The sequence below is a fragment of the Grammomys surdaster genome, unplaced genomic scaffold (genome assembly GCF_004785775.1).
Source record: "Grammomys surdaster isolate TR1022 unplaced genomic scaffold, NIH_TR_1.0 213, whole genome shotgun sequence".
NCBI classification, from domain to species: domain Eukaryota; kingdom Metazoa; phylum Chordata; class Mammalia; order Rodentia; family Muridae; genus Grammomys; species Grammomys surdaster.
In genome coordinates, this window is record NW_021604658.1 from 4797111 (window position 1) to 4821988 (window position 24878).

The following is a 24878-nucleotide window of genomic DNA, read 5'->3' on the forward strand; positions in this document are numbered from 1 at the left end:
CTCTGAGAGCTGGGTGGTGTTCTGTTGTAGATTCAGTCCCTAATCGAGCTTGACTTACAGTCCTGTCTGTGTACATCCTAGTGCTAGCCTGGGGACCGGCGCCTGGGGACCGGCTAGGTTAACTGTGGCAGGGAACTGGGTTTGAGATGGAGCATGAACAAGATTTAGATGTTCAGGCTTCCTGAGGACAGGTTTGGGAAGTTCAGTATGTGGTGTATGCCTGTAATCCCAGCCTTTGGAAGTCTGATTCAGGACTGTAGAAGGCTGAGGCATGGGGATTAAGAATTCAAGACAAGCCATGCAGCGGTGGTGCACACTTTTGATCCCAGCACTCAGGAGGCAGAGACAAGTGAATCTCTGTAAGCTGGAGGCCAGCCTGGTCTACAGAGGGAGTTCAAGGACAGCCTCAGCTACACTTTGAGTTTGAAGTCAATTTGAGCTAGATGAGACCCTATCTCAAAACAACAACAAAAATGAAAACAAAATAAAGGAATAAATAGGAAAAGAATGTATATGTGTATATATGCATATATATGTATTACATTTACATATTAACATGCTTATGCACAAAGTTCCAAGTTCTATCCCAAGTACCCAAACTAGGGAGAACAGAGAGAAGCAGATCTCCCTAGGCTAGATTGGGGTCACCCTCATTTCCTAACAGCCCACCACCAAAGAGTTTAGGTTTGTTTGCTTCAGCTCCTGACTCTGTCCCTCATTTCAGGTGACACGGATCAGTCCTCAGTCCGTTGCAACTCCCTGTGCCAGGATGAGTCGAGGAGGTGGATGAGCTGCAATCCATCTAAAGCCTGACGGAGGTCCGCATGCCTCCAACACCCTGGTCCCTGTCGCCTAGCCCGGGCCATGCATTCCCGCCAGGAGGAAGCGCAGGAGTGAGTCTTCTGAGCCTGCAGAGCAAGCAAGTGACTGACGACGGAGGGACCCCGGGCCAGCGGCTTCTCGGTTTGTTGGAAACATTCTTCCACAGCGGCTCCGCAAGATGACCAGCCTGTTTCGAAGGAGCAGCAGCGGCAGCGGCAGCGGCGGTGGCGGGGCCACAGGGGCTCGAGGGGCCGGGACAGGGGCTGGAGATGGCAGCACTGCCCCTCAGGAGCTCAACAACAGCAGGCCGGCCCGCCAGGTGCGCCGCCTGGAGTTCAACCAGGCCATGGACGACTTCAAAACTATGTTTCCTAACATGGACTACGACATCATTGAGTGCGTGCTGCGTGCCAACAGCGGTGCAGTGGACGCCACCATAGACCAGCTGTTACAGATGAACCTGGAGGCGGGCGGTGGCAGCGCCTACGAGGACAGCTCGGACTCGGAGGACAGCATCCCGCCAGAGGTAGAGGTGGGGCCGGGACAATTCACCTCCAGTAGAGATCCAGCCTCTTTTAGCGGCTCTGGGTTATTCCTAGCCACAGCCACAGAAGGCGAGGGTGTGGTGGAGTGAATATCTGGCTTCTACCCAACAAGCATCCCCCCCTTAGGAAACTTAAGGTCAGGCAGTGGCCAATATTATGGGTAGCAATCATGGACTCACTCAACAAACACCCAGGAAACAAGCACCTACTCGGTGGTATGCTGACTAGTACAAAACCCTGGGCTAAAGTCATAAGAATTAAGGCTTGTTTAAAATGTAGGTACATAAGCCTCACTTCAACATTCTGACCCCTCAGTTCCAAGCCTAGCTTTTCCAGTGTGTATTTTTCAAGAAAGACCTTTTGGGTTTTCAAGACAGGGTTTCACTGTGAAGCCCTGGCTTTCCTGGAACTTGCTCTGTAGACCAGGCTGGCCTTGGACTCACAGAGAGCTGCCTACCTCTGCCTCCTGAGTGTTGGGGTTAAAGTTGTGTGCCGCTGTTGTGGGTTGCCCTGGTGTTGTTTATATTCTGATGCTAATTCTGTTTCCTGAAGAGAGGATGCCTGATGAAGAATGGATCAAGTATTCAGGTGATTTCATGTGACCCTTCTCCTCCATTCTAACTGGTCAAATAAAGGCTAGAGCCTGTGATTGGACAGTGGAAGGGAAGGTGGGACTGGAGGTCTTAGAGAGTGGAGGAAGGGTAGGGAACGATGGAGGAAGAGGAGGAGGAAGGAAGATGGAGCAGAAACACATGGCCTAGAGAAACCACAAGTAACAAGGGATCTCGTAGCTGGGGAATAGAGTAATGTAGTGGTAGGTCTGCTCAATCTAGGCATACAGCTTATAAATATAATAACTGGGTTGTGTGTTTTTTTACACGGGCTTATTGCAGTCCTGAGGGTTAAACCCAGGGGTTCATACATGCCCTGCAATCCCTCTGTCTCAGTGCCACACCCCCAGCCCTCTTTTTACTTAGGATTTCCCTGTGGGGGGTGAGCAGGGGTAATATAGAGACTTTTTTTTTCTTTAAAGATTTATTTATTTTATTTATATGAGTACACTGTAGCTGTCTTCAGACATACCAGAAGAATGCATTGGATCCCATTACGGATGGTTGTGAGCCACCATGTGGTTGCTGGGAATTGAACTCAGGACCTCTAGAAGAGCAATCAGTGCTCTTAACCGCTGAGCCATCTCTCCAGCCCTAATATAGAGACTTATGTTTACTCAGGCAGACCTTGAACTTTCCCATCCTCCTGCCTCAGCCCCTCGGGTAGCTGGAATGACAAGCATGCTCCACCAGGCCCAGGTGGATTCCACTCTCTCCAGAGTCTAGCCTGTGCTGCACGTCTCCGTTGCTTCAGAAATACATCTTTTCTGTTTCTCAAACTTGATGAGAGCAGTCAGTCACCCCTGTTTACGTGGGAACCCTGGACCAGATTTGACTGCAGACCCTGGGCTCCTTGGTCTTCCTACCTCCCCCCCCCCCCCCAGTGAGTGTTTCTAGGATTCTCTCTCCGTGGAGAAGCTGTGTGGGCAACAGTGACTTGGGCCAGCGTGGTGATTTCTCTCCAAGCACATAGCGGTATAAGGGGGATGTTCACAATGAATAGATCTTGTGTGTGTGTGTGTGTGAGTGTGTGTAAACCAGAGATCAGTTTAGGGTGGTGTTCCTCAAGAGCCAGCTCCCTTGGTTGTGGGGGCAGAGTCTCTTGCTAATTAGGCAAGGCTGGCTAGCTAGTAGTTAGCTAGTAGTTAGCTAATAGTTAGTAGTGCTGCAGGGATTGCTACTGTCTCCACATCCCCTGGACTGGCATTATTAGTGGGGGCCACCAGCTTTTTATAGGGTGCCGTATATCGAACCCAAGACCTTTTGTGGCAAGCACTGACTGAGCCATCTCCTCAGCCCTGTTGACAATGTCTTTGTACAGCTTTCTGTTACCTTTGCCTCTGTCAAACACCCCTTTGACCTGCCTGGATTAATCCATGGAGAGAACACTGGGAAATCCAGACGCTCCTCATAAGGAGGTGTGAGTTCGTGTGCATGTGTGCGCGTGTAGGTGCATTCTTTCGGTGTGAGCTGGGACGTTCCCTGCATGCTTTGACACTCTATGGTCCTGTTGATCCTGACAGTCTGGCAGGCGGGGCATTTCCCGCTTCACCCACAGCGCCTGTGGCATCACAGACCTCTGCAAGGCTTCCTCAGCCCCAGGTAGCCATCCTGTGCTGCACTTCTGTTCCTAGGCAGTCTGCTGTCCACATTGAGCCCCTTCTGGGCCACCCTTGGCTCTTTCCCAACCCCCACCTCTGGAGGCCTGCCTGGGCCCATCAGGAGACAGCTTCTGAGCCAGTGCAAAGCGCTGCAGAAAATTTATGAGGAACAGTAAGAATGACAATAACTGCTGACTGGAAAAGTCCCTGTCTCTAGAGACTGACGGATGGTGGGCTGGCTCAAGGGGTATCCTTGTCATAGAAAAAAACAGCTCCTGTCAGATAAATAGCCCAGAGCCTGCCTCCCTTCCAGCCTCCGGAACACCTGCTTGGCACCCATCACCCAGTGAGTTAGGCTAGGGGAGCACAGAACCTTTAGAGCCAGAAAAGCTCCTTGTGGCTAGAAATATGGGGGGGGGGTGGACAGAAAGATGCTGGGGTTCCCGCTCTGGGACTACAGATTTTTCCTTTCTGCAGCTGGCCTGCCCACCACCTGCCTCCTCCCCACTATCAAGCATTCCTCTCTAGAGGCTGCGTTTGCTCCTCCAGGAAACTGCACTGTAACAAGCACAGGGTCCACCTGCCCCCCTCAGCTCCTTGAGTCTGGGGGTATACCACAGATCAGAAGAAACCCATAGAACTCTCCTCTACCTCTCACCAGACCAAGCCTGGACCCTGTCCCCCAGACCCAAAGGCTGTCAGATATGGGATTATGTGGGCTGGAGGAGGCAGCAGCCAGTCTTCTGGGTACCCTAGGATCTTGCTGAGCCCCTCCTGTGCTAGGCAACAGGGTGTCACCAGGAGCCCATTCCTCACACCATCCCCCACCCCGTATCCTTTTCCTTCCTGGTGGAATGTGGGGTGAACAGTGCTGCTGCCTGGTCAGCCAGGCGGCCTCATTCTTCTGCAGAAGGATCTGTTTAAATACTTTCCGCCTCACAGGAAAGAACACGCATTCCAGGGCGGGAGCCTCCTTGGGTCAGGCCATCGGGGAGAGGACTGCAGCGTGTGTGCATGCTCACTGCCAGGGAGTCCCTGCAAGCCTCCCCGTTCTGGATGCAGCTGAGCTGGGGGTCAGATATATCAATGGAACCTGACCTGGCAGAAGCGGAGACACAGCTTTAGGGGTGTCTTCTACAAATCCAGGGTTCAAGTGGGGCTGGGGACTTAGGGCCTGAGTCAGCCAGGACCTCTGAGCCCTTCCCAGGTTCTTTGGTCTCTGAGAAAGTGGGAACAGAGCTGGGAGAGGGACGGTCGAGGTGTGTGATGGGATCTGCCCAGATGGCTCTGGGGGGCAGATTCATATCCACTGAATCACAAGAATTTGGCTTCACCCTATCTATCCTTGACCTTTCCCTGCCCTACTTTCTCAGTGAAGAGAAAAGGGTCCAGAGGGACAGTAGGCAACTGGGCTGTCCACCCCGAGCCTCTTACTTAGATCTACAGGCTGCCTGAGGGAAGGGCGTGCGTGACTGTGAAGCCTGTGTTGAAGATTCCAATCTAAAGCCAGTGAGTGGTTTTGCCGCGTTACTTAACTAGACTCCAGCCTCACAGGGCCTGTAATCTGATTCTCAGCAGACAGGGTAGGAGAATCAGAAGTGGTATGTCCTGCCACCCTTTGAGCTGTGACATGGCCGTTACCATCTTAGTCAGAACAGCTCTGATTTCCTACACCAGCTCTTCAGCAAGCTTGGGCCTGTTCCCTCACGGGAGGCAGGAAGGGTCACTAGAGGGTCGCCTGTGATTTTAGCCCCTCCCCCTCTCCTGTAGCCACCTCCCAGTGGTATGCAGTCTTGCTCTAGCTGCAGAAGGATTGGAGAGATGCTGGGTATTCAAGAGGTTAGCTAACTCAGGGGCTCTATGGAGCTTTCAGGAGGTTGTTACCCATGCTGGGCTAGGCCTTTTGGTGATACAACTGTTGGGGGGGCACTCCTAGATTTGGGTGAGACCACTTCTTTGACTGGTCATTGGTGTCCTCTCTTCTTCACATCATCCCAAGAGAAGTAATAGACAGGTTCAAGGCCAGCCCCCTGGCCTTAGTGAGACCCTATTTCAGAATAAAAGTTAAAAGAACTGGGCCATACCTCAGTGGTAGTCGAGTTCTTGCCTCATGCATGTGAGGCTCTGTATTCAATTCCAGATACCACAAAACAAATAAAACACACACAGGCCTTAATTTTCTCATCCATATAATGGGCCTTCACTTGCCAGACTGGGGTTAAGATAAGAGAATGTGGATGTGAGCCAGAGGAGGGTATGGATGATGTCATCGTCAGAGAAGAGTAGAAGACACAGGTCTCAGGGTACAGTCCAGTGGGGGTTCATGGCATGTACTTACAATGTGATAGGCACCCAGATCCATAAACCTCTTCCACAGGGTCCCCAGCACCTCCTCCCATCCCTGCCAACCCTCACTGTCTCTCTCTTCCACCCTGTGTTTGTTTTGCTGCTCTCGAGCGTTGCTTGGATAGATGCTGCTGCCATGAACAATCCTTTGGGGCAGTGCATTGTCCTGTTTGCTAAGTCTGATTGAGGGGTCATGGTGGCCACGTGTTAGTGTTAAAACGTAAGGCTGGCATCGCCAAGGGGCAGCTCCCAGCAGCAATGTACAAAACTCCTTAAGCCACATCCTCGCCTATCCCTGGTTTCATCTGAGTGAGGTTCAAGGATGGGTTATTAATATCCTAACCAATAACTGTTACTGCGGCTCTCTTTGTTGTCTCTGACTTAGATCTTGGAAAGGACTCTGGAGCCCGATAGCTCTGAGGAAGAGCCCCCGCCTGTGTATTCACCGCCAGCGTACCACATGCACATGTTCGACAGGCCTTACCTGATGGCTCCTCCAACGCCACCTCCCCGGTGAGAGTCCATTTTTGTCTCAGAGCAGAGTGGGTAGAGACGGACACAGGAGTCGGGTCTGTATAAATTGGCGGCCCCCGCCAGACATTATTCTACTAACTGCAAACTTGTACTGTGGCAAGGGACATTTTCACAGGACACCTGGGAGAACTTTCAAAACTTCAACACTGTGGGACTGGGGAAATGGCTCTCAGTGGGCAGAGTGCTTGTTGCACAAGCATGGTGGCCTGGGCTTGAATTCCTAGCCCTCTACATGTAAAAGCTGGGCACGGCAGCCCACATTTCTAATACCAGTAGCTGGCGTTGCAGAGACAGGCAGATCCCTGGAGCTCAGTGGCCAGCTGAGTTAGCCAGTCAGTAAGTTCCTGGTTCAGTGCAAAATAATCCTAAAAATAGGTGTAAACTAGACAGATGGCTGTCCCTAAAGTGCCTGCAGAGCAAACACAAGGACTCGAGTTTGGAACCTATGTAAAAAGTTGGCCATCACAGCATATGCCTATGGTATACAGTTAATTAAATATGGTATAGCCTCTGGGTTTTTGGAATGTGTAATCAAGGGAGAGGCAGGGTAGGAAGATGAGCTCATGAAACATTGCACTGACCCTTCCCTTCCCCAGCCTATGGACACATTAGTAACTAATCATCATGCTGTCTCCTGCTGAGGCAAGATGAACCTCAGAATCCCTCCCAACCCAGCACCCCCAGGTAGCCATCAGTCACCAGTGGGATGACTGTTTGTCACCCCTGAGCCAGTAGTGATGTTGAGAGGATTTTTAAGCAGTGTGAAGATGTGTCTTTTTCTGGGCTCATTTGATGAGTGGAGACAGGAGAGTGGACAGCAAGGACCCTGGAGACTTGTCTCAGCTCTGAGACTCTTGTTATTTGGAAGCTTAAAATGAAGCTAGTGCCAGTGGGGTCTGTTGTATGGGAAGTGCTTGCTTTCTGGGCTCTGTGTTTGGCAGATGCTAGAGCCTAGGTGTGGTTGCTTTGTCCTGGAGCTGCTGGTTCTTAGAATGACAGACTGGGTGAGAGGAGATGTCACAAGGAAGACATGCTATAGTGAGCCCCCAATTCTAGACATCTTAAGAGCCCCCAGAACGGTGATAGTGGGAAACCTGGAGAGCCAGTAAGAACAGCTACCATGTGTCAAATACCCTTCAAATGCCAGAGACGGCCATGGTCCTCTCCTCGATGACTTAAGTACTGAAGTGGTAAACAGTGCAGTCGCCCATTTCATAGCTGACAAAGCTGAGCCGCAGGGGGTTACCATGTCCCCATGGCCAAGTCTGTGGTGTAAACACAGGCCATCCGACTTTAAGGCTATCAGTTTCCATTGCTATGTCTTCTCCTCCCTGCTGAGAAGTCAGACTGTAGCTTAGGGAGCTGAGAGTCTGGAAAGTTAGCTGAGTGGGGTAGAGGTCCTCCATTGAGTTCACAAGTGGTACAAGGAGATGCAGGCTCAGGGGGTGGGGGTTTAGAGGCCTCAGTGAGACGGCCAGAGAGGTCACACCTGTGAGATCAGAGCTAAATGATTTTCCTTTGACTCCCCCACCCTACCCCCAGACAGGATTTCTTTATGCAGCCTTGCCTGTCTTAGAACTAGCTATGTAGACCAGGCTGGCCTGGAACTTACAAAGATCCACCTGCCTCTGCCTCCTGAGTGCTGGGATTAAAGGTATATACCACCACTGCCTGGTTTGACTTCTGTGTCATTGCTGTCTTAATCCTCTATTTCGTTTCTGTTGCTGTGACAACTCCCCCCCCCCCCACACACACACACAAGGCAAGGACTTGAGAAAAGGCTTAGTTGGCTCATGGTGAGAGGGATTTTAGTTCATTACGGCAGGAAAGGTGTGGCAGAGCAGAGGGCAGGGCCGTGGGCCTTTCACATCACTGTGCATCAGGAAGCTGAAAGAGCTGGTCTAGAGCCAGAGACAGGCACAACCTTCCAGGCCTGCCCCAGTGACATAGACCCCACCTGTACAGAGCTCACAGCTTTCCAAAGCAGGGCTGCTAGCTGAAACCAAGAGTTCAACCATACAAACCTGTGAGAGACACTGCAGACCGAACTATAAGATTTATTCCAAAGTACTTAAATGTTTTCAATTACATTGTGTGTGTGTGTGTGTGTGTGTGTGTGTTGCTTGTCCTCTGGCCTCCTCTCCTGTAGATCAGAATTTAAGGGAATCACAAACATGGGTGCCCAGAAGCTACCACCCAAGCGATGGCCTGACACCCACACCTCCTTACTTTAGTGAAATTGAGGTCAGGAATGTGTTCCGGACGCAGGAAATGGTGTATGCACACGAGAGGCAGGGTGAGGGGACCATCTCCAGGAGCTCCTGCACATATAGTCCATCAGAGTGAGTAGAGAGGACCGTGGGTCCGTCATGGGGGCTCTGTGAAGCTCCCAAGGAGCACACACCATACCCTGCAACTACGGGGGACTCCGTGGGACTGTACCATGGCAGGGCGCTGGTAGACTGGTATTCTGAAAATCTTTGGCTGCTGAAGGTTAGATTTGAGAAGGGCTAGTGGTCTGGTCCCTTTCTGTCACCATGCCCCTGGGATGAGCCTGGTAACAGGACAGAGTTTCAGAGTTCAGATACTGTCCTTCTAGGTCCAAAGAGGCAGGGCCATCCCAGAGAAACAAACCTGGAATGCCTAGGCTTTGTCTGAATGATACAGCTATGTGACCTGTGACAGGGTCTGGCCCATGTGAACCACATGTCCGGACTCCACTAAAACCCCCTCTGGAAAAGCATGTCTGAAATCCTTCCCAGCCAGGTGGTCCAACATCCTGTGGGTAAGTGTGAGGTCATCACCTACGTCATCTTGAAATTATCATCTGGGGGCTCCAGGGGCTCAGTACCTGAAGATCCTCTTGGCCTTGATCTCCTTCCCCCTCCCCTGCTACTGAGTTCTTCCCTCCATCTGCCCCTCCACAGGCCGCCTGCTGTTTTTGTGTGGAAATTGTTTTACCTCAGCAGCTCATTTCTCCCATTCCTTTCCAACCACAATGGAGTTGCTAGGCTGCCTGCGCTGGGCTGGCCCCCTGCAGCTGAGGATGACTTCACCCCAGGGCTTGGAGGACTGTTCTGACTTTCCAGGGCCCATGCCCAGCAGCCTGAGGAAACTCTGGAAGAAAAGGAATTCTCCCCATGGTCAGCCCTCAGCCCGTGGGCATTCCAGAAATGGAATGGAAGCTAGAAGGGTCTTGGTCAGAGTTTGGACTCTCCCTGTGCAGCCATCCTGGGTGGCTTCCAGATATAACCGAGTTGGGGTGTTTACTTTGCCCCAAACAAAGCCTAGACAAGCCTTCTTCCATTATGGCTGGAAGTGGTGTCTGTGGGACTGACAGATGGGCCTTGGGAGGGAACCAGAAGTTGGGACAGAGATAGAAGTGGCAGAGCATTATGGAGGAAACCTAGCCCTGGGTTCCCCTGGAGGCGCCTCTCTGGATATCCCTGTGTGTCTCTGGCTGCGAGCTGAGCTCCCCCTAGCACTTAGCAGCTGGTTATCCGTCTGCTGCTGCCCCCACCCTCCCCTCAACCCTCCCCTCATACCCACCGGGCCACCAGCCCAAAATAGAAAAGGAAAGGAAGTTATTTCCACAAGTTAGCAGCAGACGGAAAAGCTCCCCTCCAGTGAGGGGGTGGAGGGATTCCTGAAGCTGGAGGCCAAATCAAAGCCAGGCTGAGCCCAGCATGGCCCCCACCACCCCCAGCCGCCTGCCTTCTCCATGTGTCATTTCCCCGATTCAGCGGGACACGTGTCCTGCGGTTGCCACGCAGCAGGCTGCTGAGGAGCCCTGGAGCTCCTGGCCCAGCTCCAGGCTGCCTTCAGGCCTGGGCTTGGGATAGAGCCTGGGGTCAGGGCAGCCAGGCCCTTCTTCCTCTCCTGTCCTGGCTGCTTGGCACAGGGACACCTTGTCTGGGAAGAGAGGCCCCATAGACTCTCTTGCAAACAAGAACCTCCATCAGTTCAAGCTGCAGCGCCTGTGGAGCAGGGTGTGTGTGTGTGTGTGTGTGTGTGTGTGTGTGTGTGTGTGTGTGACAGTACCTAGGCAGCAGATCAGCAAGGTCTAGATTTTGTAACAAAGTACCAGGGGCTCCCCAGTGCTCCCTACCCTTTGCTGGCTGTAGTTGAGCTGGAATGGGAACTCAGATCTGCATATTGTCCAGAAATCTTGGGGAGCTCCCTTCCTCAACAAACAAGGACAGAACAGACTGTTGGGAGGCTGCTTGTCTGCTGTTGGGAGGTGGGGATGATATCTATTATTAAACAGTTCAGCACCGTGTCAACTAGGGACACAAGCACAGAAGTGTCTGACCCCACCCCCGACCCCTAGTCTGTAGGGAACATTCATAAAGTCTGTATGTAAATCCACAACATTGACATTTGCACCAGAGACACTGAGTGACAGAAAAGTGGCCCAAGCCCAAGGCCAAAGTGGAAGAAAGCAGAGCTGACTGAAGAAAGCCCGAGAGAGAGAGAGAGAGAGAGAGAGAGAGAGAGAGAGAGAGAGAGAGAGAGAGAGAGATCCCCACTGCCCCTGGCCTGGATGCCTTCCTTCTTGGTCCACCATTTCCCTCAATCGGCAGAATGCATGCCTGTACCTTTGTTCTGAAGGCAGTGTGGGCACTGGACACTATGAGTAAGATCTCCATCTGCCCAAGGGCCTGTGATGGGTCAACAGAGCTGTGGCTAAGCCTGACTACCCCCTACTCTCCTTATCTCCCATCCCCCAGGATTGATGTCCTGGGCTCTGGACAACCTGCAAGCCAGAGGCGCTACCGAAACTGGAACCCACCCCTGCTGGGCAACCTCCCTGATGACTTCCTCCGAATCCTGCCCCAGCAGATGGACAGCATTCAGGTAAGAGGCTGCCCTCAAACCTCCATGCCTACCTGCCTGTCCGGCATCTCTTCTGGGCTACATCATGGTCTGTACCAGACAGTTTTACTTCTTGGTTTTCAAGCTCAGGCTGGGCTGCTTCTGTGGATTAGAATTTGTAAGGAGGCCGGGCAGTGGTGGCGCACGCCTGTAATCCCAGCACTTGGGAGGCAGAGGCAGGCGGATTTCTGAGTTCGAGGCCAGCCTGGTCTACAGAGTGAGTTCCAGGATGGCCAGGGCTACACAGAGAAACCCTGTCTCAAAAACCAAAAAAAAAAGAATTTGTAAGGAAAGAAAGGTGAACCCACAGCCTGGCTTTTGGTCTGGCCTGGTTCTCTGGCTGCAGCTATCACCTCAGGCTGGAGGGAGGGAAATGGGGTAGTTAATGGGGGGGGGGGGCTGCTGCTTTCCTCTCCGTAGAAACTTCTTTCAGGAGGTGCCCCTGGTGGGGCATGCAGCTGAGCAAAGTGTGAGATTGGCTGGAAGTCCATGCACAGGTGGCTGAGCTGTTTGCAAATTGATTTTCAGGATGATTTAGGTTCCAGAAGAGGGAATGAGGTGCCCCTAGGTTGAGAGGAAAAGTCCTTTTGATGTCCTTCCTGCTTCTGCTCCATCGAATTCTGGCTAGTGACGACTGGGTCCCATTGGGAGGAGGGGACCACACAAGGAGGCTGGAGGATTCTGGGAAAGCACACCTGCGTGTATAGCTGTATACGGAGTTAAGTAGGTGATGTGTATTGCTCACTCTTCCTCAGGGTCACCCCGGGAGCTCCAAGCCTATGAGTGGAGAGGGGGGCCCACCTCCAGCACCAGGGCCTATGGCCTGTGACCAGGACAGCCGCTGGAAACAGTACCTAGAAGATGAGAGGATCGCCCTCTTCCTGCAGAATGAGGAATTCATGAAGGAGCTGCAGCGAAACCGGGACTTCCTCCTTGCCCTGGAGAGAGGTGGGCACCGAGCCTTGCCGCGCAAGAAGAGACTGACATAGTCAGGAACCTTGGGCCTCAGGAGGCGTTGTGCTGGATGCCAGCATGCCAGGCACTTTCTAACCTGCTCAAGATTGGCCCTCCTTGGGTCATGCAGGAGCTCCAGGTTTCAGTGGGGGCTGAGAACACCTGAGAACCCAGAGGAAGAAGGCGTACCCAATCGAGCCTTCTCCCCTGCCCTGCATATCTGTTCGAGCTCAGCATTAGCCTAGGCTTGGGCGACAGGGAAAGAAATGCAGCCTTTCCTACCCAGCTCTAGCTACAAGGCAGGGGTACTTTGTCTTGAGCCCTGGGAACAAGGTGACTGGCTTCATAAGTGCCAGAATAGGAGGCTTCCTGAGTGGAGGACGTTAGAACGGGATGTTTGCATGATCTATGGATGGGTCACCCTGCTCCCCAACCTGGCTGCCTTCCCTTCTGAGGTAGGCTTTGGAGACAGGACTCAGAAGGTGGTCTTGTAAAGGTCAAAGAGGGAGGGAGGGAGGGAGGCAGGGAGGGAGGGAAGGAAGGAAGAGGAAAAGAGAGAAGGAGGAGGGAAGGGAGGGAGTCTGAGGTGTTTGGGAATAAGGGAGTAAATTGTGCTGCTAGTGTGCTGGGCTGGAGGAAGCAGGACCACTGGCAGCATAAAAATGGCGTTGCTAGAGTCAGGCAGTGGAGGTATACACTTTTAAACCCAGCACTCAGGAGGCAGAGCCAGGGAGATCTCTTGAGTTTGAGGCCAGTCTGGACTACAGATAGAGTTTCAGGACAGCCAGGGCTGTCACAGAGAAACCCTGTGTCGAGAAACAAACAAAACAAACAAAAAAGAGAAAGAGGCTTGGCTGTGCATGCAGCTGATACCATTACCGATGGTTGTGAGCCACCTGAGAACCCAGAGGAAGAAGGCGTGCCCATCGAGCCTTCTCTCCTGCCCTGCGTATCTGTTTGAGCTCAGCATTAGCCTGGGGGAGCTGTCCTGCAAACCCAGCATTAAGGACACAGAGAAAGGAGAACCATGAGTTCCAAGAGAGCCTGGGCTCCACATCAAGACCCTAAAACAATATAATCGGATAGGTTTGGACTCTCGGGAAGCTGCTAATTCTGACATTCCAACATTGCAAATGCTTATTAGGTAGTTGTTTCTATTATCACAACAAGTTCTTCAAGAGCTTACAGATGTATGCTTGTGTGTATGCGTGTGTGTGTGTGTGTGTGTGGTGTGTCTGTGTCTGTGTCTGTGTGTGTCTGTGTGTGTCTGTGTGTGGCGTGTGTGTGTGTGTGTGTGTGTGGTGTGTGCATGCTCATGTGTGCTTCAGGGATTCAGCCTCCTGCGGCCTTCAGTGTGCCCCTGAGCACCCTGGAGCTCACTTCCCTGATAAAATCTGTCTCCTTTTCCAGACCGATTGAAATATGAATCCCAGAAATCCAAATCCAGCAATGTGGCTGTTGGAAATGACGTTGGCTTTACCTCCTCTGTCCCAGGTAAGCTTGCTGTCCTGAGACGGCCTAAGGGGCTCACTGGGCCCACACCTCAACTTTATCTTCAATATTGAGAACTTAGGGGTAGGATGAGGAAACTGACTAAGGGTGGGACCTGAGGCCTCTCAGCAAGCAAGAATGGAGGCCTCCTGTGGAGTGAGATATCCCCTTCACTGAGTGGCCCTAGGTTTTTTGCTGTCCTGGGAGCTGTAGGTTTCCTACCACAGGCTGGCTGACCTACCAACTATTTCTGGATCTTGGACTACCAGAGGACACACCGAACCATGTCATATCTCTTAATAGTAACTGAGAGGAGGAAGGCCGTAGAATCTTGTGAAGTTGGCTTAATGAGGCTTAATGCCTAATTAGTACACCAGCAAAGGCAAGGCATACATGCTGGCTGTATCCAGCCCATAGAGAGGGAGAGGATGAGCTTAATCTGGGAAGGGTGTATTCACTTAAGTAGCTGAGGACTATTTGCCCTGAGACACGCACTGCCAGGCAGGGGGAAGAGAAATTCTGAGCATGGTGTGCAAGATAGTTCAATGACTGCCAGAGAAGGGGGTAGAGAGATGGCTCAATGATTAAGAGATCCTGAGTTCATTCCCTAGCACCTGCATAGTGGCTCACAACCACCTATAGTAGGATCCGATGCCCAATTCTGTCATACAGGCACACATGCAAATAGAGTACTCATAAGTATAAACAAATAAATCTTAAAATTCATTTTTTTTAAAAAAAAGGACCAGATAAGCAGGGTTTACAATCCCTCCTATGACTGCCTCCCCAACTCATTTCAGACTACATGTGACTTCCCTCCAGTGCCCGCAGCATTGGGGCTGACAGGCCAGAGGGTGAGAGACTGTATTACTAGGCTGCGTAGCCTACAGCAGAGCCGAGGTTGGGAGTGTGAACAGAGATTCTGTGTTCATCCTTGGCCCCTGGACTCTGAATCCTGGGTCAGTTCCTGCTATCACCCCATGCCCATATTTAAAAAGGCTCAGTGATTTTTTTTTTCCAGGAGCAGACCCTCCATCCTACAGTTGAGCTGGGAAGGCAGGAACAGAAGGGTGAGGTGCCCCACTAATCCCAGCTCAGAGAAAGAAAATCCCATAGAACTGATTCATAAGCAAGCGGCCAGGAGCTTAGGCCTCACCAGATGTTCAGCTGGGAGTTTTCACAGAGCTTCTTGTCCTTGATCCCAAATTAACGAGGGACACTGGGGCTGCTGAGCTGGATCGAGTGACTGAGAGGGAAGTTAGCAGGCAAGGTGACTCGGGATGAGCCAAGTTACAGGATGGCGAGCCGCAGCCCAAGGGTCCTGAGAGACCCGCGCACAGGTGGCTCACTGTGTTCCGACTCTTGGCTGAGCCCTGCTGTTGTTCCTGTTCAGCATCTGGGAGGCATTCTTGACTCTCTGTCCTTTCTGCTCCATCTCACCAGAGTTAGGATGCACAGAGGGTCATGATGTGCTGGCAATGGTTAACATTCTGCTCTGGGTGCAGGAGAAGGCCAATATGCAGTCTGAGGGGATTTCCATGATTTAGATCTCCCCAGCATCTCATTGCAAACCACTGTCATGACTTTGAGGGTATGGGACTGCTGGAGAAGTTGGGACACACATGCAGCAGATCTTAAGGCTGCCCTCATTTGCTCTGAAGAGGAAAATGCACCTTGCAAGAAGGAAGTACTCTTGCAACTTGCCTTTAAAAAAAAGCCTGCACTTTTGCTGTAATAAAAGAACAGATGGAAACAACCATGGAGGGGTACCCTCTGACCTACTTCCCTAGGGCCTTGCCTGTTGCTCACTCTCTCTCTTAGTGGGACCTCGAAGACCCAATGGGTTTGGTCCTTCAGCAGGTGTCTCCTCCTTCCAGGAACCAGTGATACCAACCCCACTGTGTCAGAAGATGCCTTATTCAGGGACAAGTTGAAACACATGGGAAAATGTAAGTCCTGCTCCTTGTCCCCTCCTTGTCCCAGCTCTCTTGAGGCAGGCCCCGTGGCCTCATGAGAGGGAGGGAGCCCTCCCAACCCCTGAAGACTTTTAATGTTATTGACTCTGTGTGAATTCCAGGTGGCATTTTAATCACAGGCTAGCTCCCTCCGCCTTCCTGCCTTACTTTATTCTGCAGCTGAGTCTGGAGACAAATTAAGTTTAAATCCTCTTGAGCTAGCTGTCTGCAGGGAAATAATGGGTGTCAGTGTTCACATTCTCTGTGGCGTGAGGGCTTGACCCAGACAGGAGTCACTGGCTGAGTCTGCTTTCTGTGGGAATGGCAGACATTTTGGGATAGGGGAACCTCTTCCCACTCCCGGCTTTTTGTCATCCTCCCCTTTCCAGTCTCATAGACCCGTAACCAGTGAGAATGAGGCTGGAACCTTTCAAGGTTTTATTTCAGGGAAAATTTCCGATGACTCATGGAAATCCTAGGACCAACTGTGGAGGTGGCTGGGGAGGGACGGGAAGGCCGGGCAGCCGGCAGCGGGAAAGAAAGCCAAGAGCTGTGGTTGTCCGCCTCAAGGGAAGGAATACCCGGATCTTGGTCTGGAGGCAGGCGGCTGTGCACTTGACTAGTGGTGGCCTGCTGCCCCCGGAGGCCGACCTGGGATGGCGCACTTGCTCCCTAGGTGGCACTGGTGTCTGCAATTCCTGTCACTTTCCTCTTCCCAGTCCCCACCCAAGGGGCCTGGTGCTGCCCTGGCTGCCCCCAAACCTGGAGGGAAGCCATCTGATGCTCTGGCTCTCTGGAGCACGAAGGGCTCACGAGTCTCTCTGCCCCAGCCACGCGCAGGAAGCTGTTTGAACTCGCCCGAGCCTTCTCTGAGAAGACCAAAATGAGGAAGTCAAAGAAGAAACATTTGCCGAAGCTTCAGTCGTATCCTTCTGCTTGCCCCTGGGGTGGAGTGGCGAGCGCCGGCAACAGTGATGGAGATCCAGACTGAACCTTCCTCGGGACTGGGATGTGGCTCTGTGGCCACCCCCTCCTTGATCTCTGAACCAGGAAACCCCGTCATCAGTTCCTGTGTTCCTTCCCTGGGACACTGTCCTTCCTGTGCCTTCTTTACTTTTGGCCTTGAGTCATCTGCATTTTGAGTCATCTGTTTTTTTTTTTTTTTTTTGACATTGTCCTCTCATTGAAACCACCGAGTCTCCCCCTGATTTTGCTAATTGAACTGGTTCATAGGTCCCCTGCAGCCTCGTCTCCAGAGGCTTGCTTTTTTCACTTTGGGTCTTTGAATGAAAAGATGTTTCCCTGTCTTCATACCAACGTTCTCATCAGTGCTTATCCAACAGGGCCTAGGATATTGAAAGCAGAAGGAGAATGTCACTCTCCCTGTCCCTAGTGATGGGGGCAGAGTGAGGGGGTCGGGCCTGGCTAGCTCGTCCACTGATCCTAGGAAAGGGGCCTGAAGGGACACCGATAGGCAGTTTGGGGACAGGATAGTAGAAGCCTTGTGAGGTCGGTGGGTTACCAGGACAGAGCACAGGCAAATTGAACAAGCTGTGACAGTACCCATTCATCTCTGGGATCGTTTTCCTGAACAGGCTGGCAGGCTGGGGGCTGCTGCATCCACAGCCAACCTCCTGGATGACGTGGAGGGACACGCTTATGGTGAGGCTGGGCAGGGAACTTCAAGTTGCTTGGGATGGGTGACCCTTCAAGAAGAGGTCCTAAGAGTTTAATATTCAGCAAGGGAGCACTCAGTCTGGGGGACATGTCAAGGGTTAGCAGGCAGGTGGCCCACAGAAATTTGGTCCCTTGCTGTGAGGGCATACAATGCCACCCCCTTCCTGTAGTCCCTGAAGTGGAACCTAGGGTGCCAGGCACTGTTCCTGGGCCTCGGAGGTCTTCTGGATAGTCCACCCCATCCTATGTGATAGATTAGAAAACCGAAGCCCAGACAAAGCTAAGACTTGTCCAAGGCCTCAGAGCTCAGTGGTAGAGCCAGGCCAGCACCCGGGCTGCCTTTGACTCTCTTACTGTACCCACATACTGCTGCCTGGAGTGTCAAGATCCAAGCTAAGGGACAGAGGCGACGCAGCCTCCCTGCCCAGCCTAGGACGGGCCCACATGAGGTTCTGCAGGGTGGAGGATGAGGCCTTCTCCCTTTGCCTTTCAGAGGAAGACTTCCGGGGAAGGCGGCAGGAGGTGCCTAAGGTGGAAGAGGTCCTAAGAGAAGCACAGTAAGAGGTAAGGCTTGGGACCACAGCTCCCAGGGGCAGCTAGGGCAAAGATCCATCACCTATCATGTGTCCTCCAAAGATCCAGAGGTGCTGTGCTGTAATATCAAGTAACAGTGGCCCTTGCTTATTTCTCATGTGGCAGGGCACATGGTTTTCCCCTGAAAACCAGCATATATGTAATGCGGTCTTATGTAAACCCTACTACCTTTGCACTGGTTATATAAATGAGGCTGGCTTTGAACTTCAGACTCTCCTGCCTCCACTTCCCAAGTGCTGAGATTGCAGACTTGCTGTATCATACCCGGCTTTTGTACTTTTAAGAATTTGGTTATGTATTCATGTATTTATCTGACAAACCATAATCACACTTGCCTTTGACAGAGACCCTGAACAGAAAAACTAAATCAGCTTGTGACCTTGAGTAGTTTGCAGCCCCACTGACAAGACATTTCCGGGACACACAGTGACTAATTACGAGGATAAGAAACACTGTGGTGGCCATGCACATGCAGAACTGTGTTCAGTCCCCCGCTTAGGTTGGATGGTCAGGGATCTGCTGAAGGTCAGAAGATAGTCTGTGAAATGGCTGCTTCTGTCTGGAGCCTCAGGGCTGGGTTGCCTTTCCTCTAGTCTCCTCTGTAAACTCATCTGGGGGGATGTACTAGGGAATGCCAGCATCTCCTGCAGAAACTAGGCATGCCTGCGCCTCTCCCGGTGCCTCATCCCCCGGTGAGGTGCTGCCTGCCCATCCACCTGCTCTGCCTGCCCAGCTGCTAGCCTGGTCTCAGCACTCAGCATCTTTTAGGCTTTCTTGAGCTGTGGTGCAGCAGGTTTGGCCCTGTTTCCAACTATGAAGGAGCAGAGATGCTCCTCTTACAGTCGTTGTGGAGGTGACATAACCCAGGCGACAGAGGGCATGGTCAGCAAATGCAGGCACCCCACTCTCGCATCTTGTCCCCCGTCCACACTCTTCTCTCTCTTCAGCTCTCTTCCACGCTCCCCTGGATTTCCTCACCCGCAGAGCCGCACCCTAGCTTCCCACTTTTCCAAGGTACCCAAGTAAGGGCAGCTAGTGAAATATCCCCGCCCCTGTGCCTTCTCCCATCCTGCTGGTCCCCAGGGAAAGGCGTTCCTCCCGAAGCCACCTCATCTTAGAACTCGCTCATCACTTTTGAGTTTCCAGCTTGCTTCCTCTCTCAGCTTCCCACTGTAAAACCCAGATTGTCCTGTATCTACTGCAAACTGACAGGCTCTAGAAAGCGGCTGAATCGAGGAGGTCACCTGCCAGCTCCAGGGCCTGTTGTGCGTTCTGATGTTCCACATCGAGTCCACAGTCAAGAGCCAACTCAAGGCCTGAGACTCTTCCTGGTTTGCCCATCACTTCAGGATCCCTGGTTTTTCTTCTGACTCCGGGGAGCTTGTCTGTCCTCCCTCTTTCTCAATGCCTATTCACTGCTCTGCCTTTGACTCTCTTCAGTCTTCTCCCTTCCCTCTCAAAGGGTCAACCCTCCTCTTCCATGAGAGCTGCTCTTCCAGATCTATTGGGTCCTTGCTGTATCCTCTCTGGTCTTTACAGTGTGTCTTTCTGTCCTGTCAGCTCACTGCAAGCCTGTCTCTCCTCCCTGCTTTCTTCCGCCTAGCTTTTCTCATCTGTCTTGACAGATTATCACTCATTGCCCTACATGTTAATCCTTTCACCATCCCCTAGCCCCACCTACACCCCAGCCCAACCCCACCCCCACCCCAAAAAGGTATTTTACCAGATACCGTTTCTTTGTGTGGCTCTGGCTGTCATGGAGCTAGCTCTGTAGATCAGGCTGGCCTTAAACTCACAGAGATCAACCTGCTTCTGCCTCTCTTGAGTGCTGGTATTAGAGGTGTGTGCCACCACCACCACCATAGCCACCAAACACCACTCCTGTGTGTTTTTTTTTTCCCATGAATTTTCTGAGCAAAAGTCATATGAACTCAGTCTGGCGTCTGAGGCTTGCCGAATTCTAGCCTGGGATTACTTTTCTACCCCTTCAAGTCCTCTGACTCGAAGCTCCTTGGAGCTACTAACAGGACACAGAGTGGTGGGACAGCCTCTCACCTGTGAGGCCGTCCCATGCAAAGGCTTCCTCTCCACTCCAGTCTCCCACTCCATCTCTAGCTGCTAAGGTCCCTGCAGCTGAGCAGTAGGTATGTGATCCAAGGCAGAGTTCCAGAAGGATCTAGATCTTTTGGAAAAAGGAGGAGGTGCCTCATATTCTCCAAGAGCCAGTGGTGGGGAAAGACCAAGATGCTTATTTAATGAAAACTTCACGTTCTCTCTGCTTCCCAGGTGTCAGCAGCTTCACCTTGCCAGAGAAGCTCTGACTGGGTTGAGGCAACCAGAGAGCAGCCCCCAGGGCCCTCCAGTTGCAGCCCAGACAGATGGTGCTTGCACGCCAAGGCTCAAGGCTTCTGCAGCCACTGTCCAGCCCAGCCACTGCCGCTTTCCACGGGACTTAGAACTTTCAGAGCTGCTTGTGATTGGAGGAGGTGCCTGGAGCCTTTGAGACAGCAGCCAGCCAGCCACAATTCCCATTTGTAGTCTGGCTCCTCTATAGGGGATGAGCAGAAATGCAGGAACCACATCTCCTCCACACCACCCCGCCCCCCCCCCAAAAAAAAAGTAAAGAAAGAAAAGAAAGAAGAAAGAGAAGAAAAAGAAGAAAGATCCTAAGGTTGCAGTTTGGGAACTGGCAAAATGACCCATGTGGAGCCTCATTGGGCCTGGAAAGAGTTCTGTCTGCTTCTTTCCGATCTCTCCTGACCTGCCACAGTAGGTCCGATCTACACCCTTCCCCAACCCTCTGTGATCTTTTTCCCCCAAAGGTCTCCTGCACTTCAGCCTTGCCGGGGACTGCTGACTCTTTGCTCCAACTCTGCACGGAACTCTGGACACTTTGGTCCTGTCGGGTCCAGCTTATAGGGCTGCTTCTATTAAGGGCTGGCTGTCACCTCCAGCAGCCTACACTTGACCCAGCAGGGATGGGGAGGGTGACCCCGGAGCTGGAGGATTCTGTATAAGCAGAGTCTTTAGTTTTGGCTGAACACAGAAGCTGGTTCTAAATTTACATCACAGTGGAGTACCTCAGGGGCTGGACCAGTCCTGCTGTTTTGTAAGATGGGGAGGTCCTGGAGGTTCAGAGTGGGGCGACCCCAAATTAGAAGGTGCCGGCTGAAGTGTAAGTTGTAGAGGCTGCCAACCTAGGCCAGGGGAGTCGGGCGGCGAGCACCTAGAACAAGAACTTGCCGGGTGCCTCGGGTGGAGAAACCAGAGGTGATTTAAGGAACCGCCACCAATCACTGCCACGGGACGGAGGCCGCATCCGCGTCCCACTCGTCCCATGACCTGGCAACGCGCTGCGCTGACCATTTAGAGAGAGCTGGGAAGCCTGGACAGGAGCGGGGGTCCTGGTTGAGAATGGGATCCGAGGCTTGGGTGGTGGGGGCTGCTAAGGACTAGCAGAAAAATGGGAGCCTGATGGGAATGGGACCGCAATCGCCTCAAGTCCTGCGGGTCAGTCGAGCTTCCCCGGGCTCGGAAGAGCGGTGCAAGCAGAGACTGACCACGTTTGGAAGCGTGCGCAGCTAGTCCGGGTGGGGGTGGGGGTGGGGACCACGTTGGCTCCGAGCCAGGTCTGTGACCCCTGGAGAGAAATCTCCCCACCTCCAGGAGCCCCGGGAGGCTAAACTGAGCTCCAGACTTGTCTGGGCCCTCCCTGCTCCAAGGCGGGGCGCACTTGGGGAAGCCCTAAGTTTGTGTGTGTCACTTTGTTATTTTTTCCCTCCAGTGTGTGGTTTTTTTCCCTTGGAGCCGTTTCATAGGAATTCCGGTAATAAAGACTTGGTGTTCTCTTGGTGCTCTGATGTGGCCGGCGGCGTGGGCTGGACCCTCCCTCCTTTTGCCTCCGCAGGGGAGAAGCTTTGGCTTTTGGAGTCGTGAGGAATCCTTGGGCCACCTGCCTCGCTTTTCCCACCCACCCCCCCACACACACACCCCACTGCGCTCTCAGTTAACCCTCCCTCAGGGTTGTTTCAAGGGTCCAAAGGACTCAGGCTCCCAGCACACCGCCACAGGTGGTAACACCTGCTGCCTGTGTCTAGCAAGCCTCCTTCCTCTTTGCAGCGAGGGTGGGGTGGGATGTGGGACCGCTTACTGATAGGCGAGAAAACAGAGTTGAGAAACACAACTGGTTTCGAAAGCGTCATACCGTGCCTCCCTGCATTAAACAACAAAGCAGGGATTAATGGTGACTTATGGCCCGATAAGAGGCTCCTAGGTGTGCATCACAGAGGTGTGCACCTTGCACTTACTTGAACGGTATCTTAGCTTCCTTGGTCTCTAACTCAGCTGGACTCCCTTTCACCTTTACTTGGGCAGGGACAGGATGCTGGCAGGAAACCCGCAATTCTCAAGGTTAGCATTTTTCTTTGTGTGGAATCAAAAGGCCTTGTGGCTTTTAACAGCACCTGTTTCTTGTTCTGGCTTCAGAGTCATCTTGACCAGACTCTTTCCCCCAAGGAAAGGATCTCAAGCTGGGTTATAAACAACTGTCCTGGTCGTCCTTCCCTCGGGGTCCTACCTTAACCCTAACAGATACAGGTAGGCCGGTATGGTGGCATTCCTAAATCAGATGGCATGCTACACTAGGCAAACTAAGATTCTCTTCCTACCTCAGGCCAGTTATTCATGAATATCCTAGAGCTATGCAGTACCGAAGGGAAGCTGTGGTGCTCCTGTGAGCTTGGAGAAATGCTTGCTTTCTAGGTTCTGGAGAGCTGGCTGAGTGGCTAAGGGCACATCCTGCTCCAGTAGAAGAACCAAGTTCAATTCCCAGCAGCTACATCGGGCAACTCTCAATTGCCGGTGACTTGATTCTAGTTCCAGTGAATCTGATGGTCTCTTTTGACATCACACACACACACACACACACGCATGCATAATTTTTAAATAAAAGATGTTTAAAAAGAAATGCTCCATTCCAGACCTTCTGAGTCAGAAACAGGGCGTCACCAAGCGATCTGTGGTTCCTATACACACTGGGATTTGGAAGCCATGGTGTGAGGCTACTACTCCCCAAATGCTTTTTCAAAGTTCTTAAACATAGTACTCCAGACCAATTCAATCAACAACTATGGAGTTTGTTTTTAAAGTGTCCGAGGAGGTTCAAATTTGCAATCAAGTTAGATCCAGGGCTCAGGGTTGTCAGTCTCCTGTTTCAAGAGTCTGATCTAGCCCAATAACCACTTTACAGGCAAGGAAATGACATGACTTTAAGTGACCTACCAAGATCACAAAATTGGAGCTGAGTTAGGCTAGAAAAGGAACCTGAGGCTGCCTCATCTGAAAGCTCCTAGCCTCTTCTGCTCCCCTTCTCCTCAGAGTATGCTCTATGTACCAGCACTTCCGGATGCTTGTTAGAAATGCTTATAAGATATTTATCTACCAGCCAGGAGGTAGTAGTGCACACCTTTAATTCCAGCACTCTGGAGTCAGAGGCAGGTGGATCTCTACAAACTCGAGGCCAGCCTGGTTTCCAGAGCAAGTTCCGGGACAGCCAGAGCTACACAGAAAAAAACCTTGTCTTGAAAAGCCAAAATAAATAAATATAAAAGTCTATCAAAGTTACAACCGGAAGCTCTGAAGATGACTCTAATCTAATACTCAAGTCTGAAAACAAGTCCAGGGCCAGCAAGATGACTTCATAGGAAAAGGCACTGACAACCTGAGCTTGATCCCAGATCTCACTGTGGAAGGAGAGAACCACCTGAAAGCTCTCTGACCTCCACGTACGTGCCTTGGCTTGTGCACACAGGAGTGCATACACAACTGTAATAAACAAAAATTTAAAAAGACAGTTCCCAAAGCCTCAGAATTATATAACATGTTTAATTCAAGTGTCTTATGAACATTGTTGCTTAAAAAGTACATAGGTCTGAGATTTGCACTTTAGAATGCATGCATCCCTGTTGGACTTGGTTTGCAATTTAGCCTTGGAATTTGTACAATCTCAGGTGATTCTAATTTACAGCTAAGTGCCATTTCTGCTTATTAGTATAAAAGAGACTGAAGGTGATTGTAACTACACCACAGAGTGAGGGGCATAGGGAGAGATATTACCAGGCTAAAGAGCATGAAGACTGGACCCGGAAGTGGAGACAGCCTGTCCCTGACCACAGCCATCAGTCCTTGGACATCGTGTTCATCTGTACATGTTAAGCTCCTGGTGATCACACATACTCCTGAGTGTCATAAGGTGATACTCAAAGAGTTCTGTAAAAATTCTATCTGGATTCAGAGCCTGCCAGTGCCCTGACCCTTTATACATTTTGGTATCCCTGGGCAATGGCCTCAACTCACAAGAAAATCATGGGATCTGATAAGCAATGTGTACAGAAGAACTGGCATGGTTATGTTGGTGTCTCAACTTCTGTGCCCTGGTTTTCTTGAAGCACCTTCTGGAGAATGGGAGTTAATGGTCAGAGAATTTGTCCTGAAGAATAAGAGGCAGGTAAAGCGTGAGGTGCAATGATGATAGCAATTACTGGGGGTTCATTGTCTGCTGGCCATTCTCCTGGGGTGCTTTATTGTACCTAATCCTGCAATGAGAATACAAAATCAGTATTACTCCCATTTTTACACACCAAGAAGTGGAGGCATAGGGAGGTATGGAGATGAAGTTGAGCCTCTTATATGGTCTCCATCCTTAGTAAGTATCCCTGGATTGAACTCGAGCAGTATAACTCCAGAGTTGATACCTAAGTGCTAAGCTACCTGCTGGGGGACAAGAGGAGGACAGATGACAAGATCCAGGATCCCACATGGACACAATTTGTGAAGAGCAGAGAGGGCCTACCTGCTCAAAACCACTTCCCAGAA

The 24878-nt window shown here is 51.7% G+C and overlaps 1 protein-coding gene across 1 annotated transcript; it reads left to right on the plus strand.

The window, feature by feature from the left end:
• Nucleotides 1–724: 724 nt before the first annotated feature.
• Cuedc1 (CUE domain containing 1) lies at nt 725–21857 on the plus strand. The gene is made up of 10 exons (XM_028772395.1): nt 725–1348; nt 6311–6438; nt 11190–11316; nt 12090–12282; nt 13699–13782; nt 15657–15728; nt 16565–16658; nt 17338–17396; nt 17905–17975; nt 20292–21857. The coding sequence occupies exons 1-9, from the start codon at nt 1001–1003 to the stop codon at nt 17970–17972; spliced, it is 1173 nt and encodes a 390-aa protein (XP_028628228.1). The 5' UTR covers nt 725–1000; the 3' UTR covers nt 17973–17975; nt 20292–21857.
• The last annotated feature ends 3021 nt before the right edge of the window (nt 21858–24878 follow it).

Bases quoted from the DNA above. Each gene is read 5' to 3' on its own strand.
- Cuedc1 (XM_028772395.1), top strand. From the start codon at position 1,001: ATGACCAGCCTGTTTCGAAGGAGCAGCAGCGGCAGCGGCAGCGGCGGT. The intron at 12,283-13,698 runs GTGGGCACCGAG...CTCCTTTTCCAG, and splicing joins CCTCCTTGCCCTGGAGAGAG to ACCGATTGAAATATGAATCC. The intron at 15,729-16,564 runs GTAAGTCCTGCT...TCTCTGCCCCAG, and splicing joins GTTGAAACACATGGGAAAAT to CCACGCGCAGGAAGCTGTTT.